Here is a 6,072-nt window from a genome sequence, read left to right as displayed (position 1 = left end):
TCTGCGCTCATATCAGTCACTCACATGGGTAATTTGGCTTTAAAACACATGAAATAGCTCAGGAATTAATGCCTTTACCTTTGATAACCACTCTGGTCTTCATCTCTTATATTCATATTCCAATACTTGCCAACAGATACTGATAAGTTGAATCAAGGACACACTGTACATCAGGTGTGCCCAATCCTGCTCCTGGAGGGCTTTGTTTAGCTCCAACCTGTCTTAACACACTTGTCTGGCGCTTTCGAGTAATCTTGAATTCCTTGATTAGTTGGTTCAGGTGTGTTTAATTAGGATAGTGGCCCTCCAGGAGAGGGATAGGACACCCCTGACACATATGGTAGCAGTTAAACTTTATTTCCTCCAAAGGTTGCAGACATTTCATGTCTCTCCAGTGCAATTTTTTATTAGTGGCACTGGTCCCAAAACGTAATTTCATTGCATTATAAGCAATATATCAAATCAAGTAACCTTTTCTTAGAAATGCTTGTTACTTTCCTTGTAACTTCCATGCTTATTTTAACCAGTTGGTTTCAGTGGGGTTTTTGATCTTTTCATTGTAGGGTCTTAATGCCTGATTTAATTTCATGCATTTAACATTTTTGAATAAGCTTTATTCAAAAATGTTAAATGCATGAAATTAAATCAACAACATGAAAAATAGGCAAAACCATATTGATTTTGAACTGTAGTGACCATATAGATTACTTAAATATTACTGTAATATCTTTCTATAAATCTGCTTTAAAATAGTAAGCATATAGTGTGAAAAACTATATAAAATAATATAAAAAACTATTATAAAATATAAAGTACTGTTTAAAAGTTTAGAGTCGTTAACTTTTTTTTTTGTAAAATGTAGAAATCTTTACTTGTCACTTTTTTATCAATTTAATGTATCTTTGGTGAAAAGTATTATTTCGTAAATAAGTAATATACAAATAATTTTTTTCACATAAACAGTATAACTGACACTCAAGTGATGTTGTAATGGTGCTGCTTTTTATTACATACAGTATTCATCATTTTGCATTATTGCACATTTAAGTTAGCTATACAAACAATAGTGCAATTGACTATTACACGTGTAACAATAAAGGTACCATGCAGCATACAAACCGTCTAAAGCAGTGATGGGCAAACTTGGCCCTTCCAGGCCACTTTCCTGCAGAGATTTGATCCAACCCTGATAAAAGTCACCTGTCTGTAGCTTTCTAGTAGTCTTGAAGACAATGATTAGCTGGTTCAGGTGTGTTTGATTAGGGTTGGAGCTAAACTCTGAAGGAAAGTGACCTGTCTAAAGCAGTGATGGGCAAACTTGGCCCTTCCAGGCCACTTTCCTGCAGAGATTTGATCCAACCCTGATAAAAGTCACCTGTCTGTAGCTTTCTAGTAGTCTTGAAGACAATGATTAGCTGGTTCAGGTGTGTTTGATTAGGGTTGGAGCTAAACTCTGAAGGTAAGTGACCTGGAAGGGCCAAGTTTGCCCACCCCCGGTCTAAAGCATCAGAGGTCGTCGTTCGAGTTTTGTTACATGTATGACAGTGGGCGGAGCTGCCTGCAGCTAAAGAGTGACATGAAGAGAACACAAAACAAAGCATGTGACAACCGCTACTGCCATCACAGGGGCTGTAGGTGGAACGCGGTTTGGGCAAAAGACACGGCTTAAAACAAAAACCAAAATAAACAACATTGAAGATGTGATTGCCCTCCACCTTTGAATTTCAAGTAGCTGGTAACCTTTTTTCAGATTTGTATTCATGCAGACAAGCTGCACAAAAGCAAAGATAACCCTAACAACCGAAATATGAATACAGAAAATAATTTGCCTGATTATGGAGTATGGGTGAATTAAAGATTGAGTTACTGTAAGCTAACAGCACAGTCAAGCAGCACCAGGTCGGGCTCAAAGCATTTCACAAATACACTCACATCATAGAGACGAGCTAAAGATCCTTTGGTTTCTACAGCTTAAAATGTTCAAATATGTCTCTCTCTCACGCACCACTGTCGGTTCAGTAATGGACAGTTCTGAAGGTCGACGTGAAAGTGACTTGCACCTGCTTTCATTTTAAGGTCATGTATGGTTTGATGAATGAGTTTAATGACGATCCAGGCAGGAGTCTGGAAAGGAACGTTTAAAGCAGAGCGAGTGCTTTCGTGTGAGTGCAACGGCAATGTGTTTGTGTCGTCTTCCTGTAGTGCAATATAAAGACATCGCTGCAAAAAAAAACTGTATTTTTGTCATGTTTTCCAATAAAAATTTAAAACATTCTTTAAACAAGGTGCATTTACATGAGAAGCAAAATAAGAAAAAGTAACTTAATTTGAGATCAATTCTTTGAAGTTAGTCTTAAAATTAGTCTTAATACGTGATGAATTCAAGGAAAATTAAATGTATTTTAATTGTTCAAAATAAGTACAAATAAATTCATGTTGTTTTAAGGATGAGTTTAATGACGATCCAGGCAGGAGTCTGGAAAGGAACGTTTAAAGCAGAGCGAGTGCTTTCGTGTGAGTGCAACGGCAATGTGTTTGTGTCGTCTTCCTGTAGTGCAATATAAAGACATCGCTGCAAAAAAAAACTGTATTTTTGTCATGTTTTCCAATAAAAATTTAAAACATTCTTTAAACAAGGTGCATTTACATGAGAAGCAAAATAAGAAAAAGTAACTTAATTTGAGATCAATTCTTTGAAGTTAGTCTTAAAATTAGTCTTAATACGTGATGAATTCAAGGAAAATGAAATGTATTTTAATTGTTCAAAATAAGTCAAAATAAATTCATGTTGTTTTAAGGATGTTTAAATATTTAAACACTAAAAAACAAGGCAAAAATACTACTTCAGAAAATGATTTTTGCACTGTTCATCTCTGAAGTCAGGCTATTATGCTCTCTGTGATATTTGGCGGGCTCCCAGGTGGCAGGGGCCGGTGGAGGGCCCCATGTTCTTTCTGGATTTGGCTGGCGGTGTAGCAAGTGAGTTCCTGAACCTGCTCTCCTGCTTGTGGCTCCCTGGACACCTTCCACTCCTCTTCTATTTCCACAGCATCTGCTCCTTTCAGTCTCATCTGAGTTCGTCCTCTTTGCAAAAGCTCCACACAGGGAAGCAATCAGTCAGGACTGCATATGCACGTGTACATCAGTCAGAGTCAGTGTGTGCGTGTGGGTGTGCGCGAGTCCATCTCTCTTCACACCGGGTGAGAGGGGAGCTCAAGTAGGGAGGGGTGGAGCTTAGGGTTTGTCTCCATGGAGATGCAGTCATCCTTGCCTAGCTGGCGACGGGTGGCACTGAAGTAAGCATTCATCAGCTGCATGATTTCAGTCAGCTAGGAGAGAGAGAGAGAGATGACTCGAGTAAATTTCCACTGTGAAATATGTGCTAAGCATTTTACACTAGTACAATGACTTACACTCTAGAAGGCTTTGTACACCAAACTTACCCCTGGGTTAACAGTTTTTAGGTCAGCATGGCTCTAGATTTATTCATGTTTTTAAAAGAAGTCTCATCCCTGTCGAAAAAAAAAACAGCATATGCTGGTTAGGTATGTTTTGAAGCATGGCAGCTATTTTGAGCTGGTTTAAGCTGGTCCTGAGCAGGAGCTAGTTGCTTAGGACCAGCAGATGACCAGCTTAAACCAGCTCAAACCACCTGCCATGCTTCAAAACATACATATGCTGTTTTGTTCAACAGGGATGTTCACCAAGGTTGCACATATATATATATATATATATATATATATACAGTATATTTATTTATTTTTTAAGAAAGAATTGTTTAGTTTATGATTTATTATTAGTTTATGACAGCAATCAAACACCAAATGAAATCCACTGACAGTTGCACTTGTTTGTCATATTAAACATTTTTAATCTGTTATTTTGACATCCATAAGAGTGATTATGGATCAGAACAGCTATAGGCGACAGTTGATGACTGACAATGACTGGACGTCATTAACAGTGTAGGTGTGAGCTAGCAGAGATGTTCTTGCATCACTCAGAAGGCAGGCAGATGTCAAGGCAAATGGTTTAGCATGAAAACTCAAGAGATTTATCAGGTTAAAGTGCACAGGAGTGACGGCACAGGATGGGCGTGAGCCTGCAGCTAATATCAGAAGAAGATAGACTGGTTGTCTCAGTGCTTCCACATGTGAGCACACTGAAAGACACAGCTGGTCTGACCTGTATTGTTTGAGTGCTGGAAGGAGGTTTGTAGTACAAGATACAAACACATTGACGTCAACATCTTTCTAGTTTAGAACTATCCAAGGTTGCATGTTTCATGTTTACTCTTATATTTACGAATTTACAGAACATGCATATTATGTATTTTGGTCTAAAACTCTGTGTGGGTATATGCTTCCCCTATTATATCTGGAGTATTCTGGCCTAATAGTATGCATGCATGATGCTAACATGAAGGCCAAGTTGCATCTCTCCATTATTGCTAGAGGGAAACTATGATAAGTAGAGCTACCATCTGTGTATATAAAATGCTATGGCAATAGTTTTATTCTTTAAATGTTTTAGATTTACTGAAGAAATGTGAGTGTTGTTTTCCTGATGCAAAGGTGGTATTTTGGGTGGTTTTGTGGCTGCCAGTATTTCAGTATTATTTATATATTATTATAGCATTTACTAATATTTTGAATTATTATATTTTTAGTTTTCATTTTCATTTTAGTCCAAGTTTTAGTTATTTTTATTATTTTATTAATTTTTAAAAATATTTTATACATTTTTATTACTTTAAAAAAATTATTAATCTTAATCTTTATTTTTACTTTAGTTTTAGTCACTTTAGTACATTAGTTGCGATTCCAGTTCGGGATATTGATGATATAACCACTATGCAGCCTGCTTACCTTGGAGGTCTCGAAGAGCAGATCTCTGTCTCCTGCAGTGATCCTGAACGTGTTGCTATCAGAGACGCCATAGGAACAGATCTGACCAATCGGCAGAGACTCCAACGCTTCAGCCTCACCCTGACGATACAGAGACACACAGGAAGCCGCCACGCCCAGCCACAACTTCTGAGAGAAGCTTCCTGTCGAGCTCTATGAGAAACAGGAAGATGATAGGCACAGCTCTGATTCTCTGGCAAAAGTATCCTGTGATGCAAATGTTTAAAACTTTTTTCAATGCTTTTAAAAGAAGTTTCTTAAACTTATCGAGGCTGCATCTATTTGGTAAAAATAGCATTGTGAATTATTACAATTCAAAATAAATGTTTTCTATTTGAATATATTTTTAAAGTGTGATTTTAAAGCTGAATTTTTAGCAGCCATTACTCCAGTCTTCAGTGTCACATGATCCTTCAGAAATCATCCTAATATGCTCACTTGCCGCTCAAGAAACATTTCTTGTTATTATCAATGTTGAAAACAGTTACATTGTGGGAACCACTCACGATGTAGAAGTCCACTTCATAGAGCGTACAGCCAAACCCGGACCACTGCCGGGCGATGGTGAGATAGGCGGCCATGCTGTCTCTGCGACTGTATCCCGCCAGGGCTTTCCAGCGCTCCAAAATGGCCGACATCACCACGGCTCCCTCTTCCCTTAGTCTGGCCCGCAGTCTTTGGTCCTGTTCCTGTCGCCGCTTGTGTCCCCACAGCGTCCCAGCCAGCAGACCCCCGGGGAAGGAAGGGCAGCCAGGGGGATCGACAGGGGCCAGTAGGGCCCGGGCCTCCACCACTTCAGCCGGAAAGAGCTGCTCCAAGGGTGGGTACGGCGAGAGGGCGCTGAAATCTCCCAGTAGACACTGCAGTCTCAACGCTGCCAGGGAAAGAAGGTCATCCTCACAGGCTGGCAGCTGCCCCCGCACCACCATCTCATGACACTGAGACAGAGAGAGGGAGGAGGAAGTCAAACAAGGGAAAGTTTACAGAGTTCACTAGTGTGCAGTGTTTGTATGGTGCTTTTCACTTGACTTGACTAATAAAGACGTTATGCACACATCTGTCCACACAAGTGTGCAACTAGTTCGCATTTAACACAAACAGAGAGGAAGAATTGGAAAATCACTCTTTTTTTCTACGCTCAAGCCGTTCTCTTTTGTGTGTGTAT

General features: G+C 39.2%; 1 protein-coding gene across 2 annotated transcripts in view; it reads right to left on the bottom strand.

Moving 5' to 3' along the window:
* Window positions 1–2,470: 2,470 nt before the first annotated feature.
* plekhh3 (pleckstrin homology, MyTH4 and FERM domain containing H3) overlaps window positions 2,471–6,072 on the bottom strand; it is a 40,278-nt gene continuing 36,676 nt past the window's right edge. For both annotated transcript variants that reach the window (XM_016527575.1, XM_016527576.1), the window contains 3 exons: window positions 5,414–5,845; window positions 4,869–5,060; window positions 2,471–3,329 (listed from right to left, as the gene is read on the bottom strand). In XM_016527575.1, the coding sequence (XP_016383061.1) occupies window positions 3,192–3,329; window positions 4,869–5,060; window positions 5,414–5,845 (762 nt within the window). In that variant the 3' untranslated portion in view covers window positions 2,471–3,191. The remainder of the gene's footprint in view (window positions 3,330–4,868; window positions 5,061–5,413; window positions 5,846–6,072) is intronic.

This window comes from Sinocyclocheilus rhinocerous, unplaced genomic scaffold (genome assembly GCF_001515625.1).
Source record: "Sinocyclocheilus rhinocerous isolate Xijiao unplaced genomic scaffold, SAMN03320098_v1.1 scaffold273, whole genome shotgun sequence".
Classification (NCBI taxonomy): domain Eukaryota; kingdom Metazoa; phylum Chordata; class Actinopteri; order Cypriniformes; family Cyprinidae; genus Sinocyclocheilus; species Sinocyclocheilus rhinocerous.
Note: the sequence above shows the minus strand (reverse complement) of the source record. Positions and strands in the feature narration are given on the sequence as shown.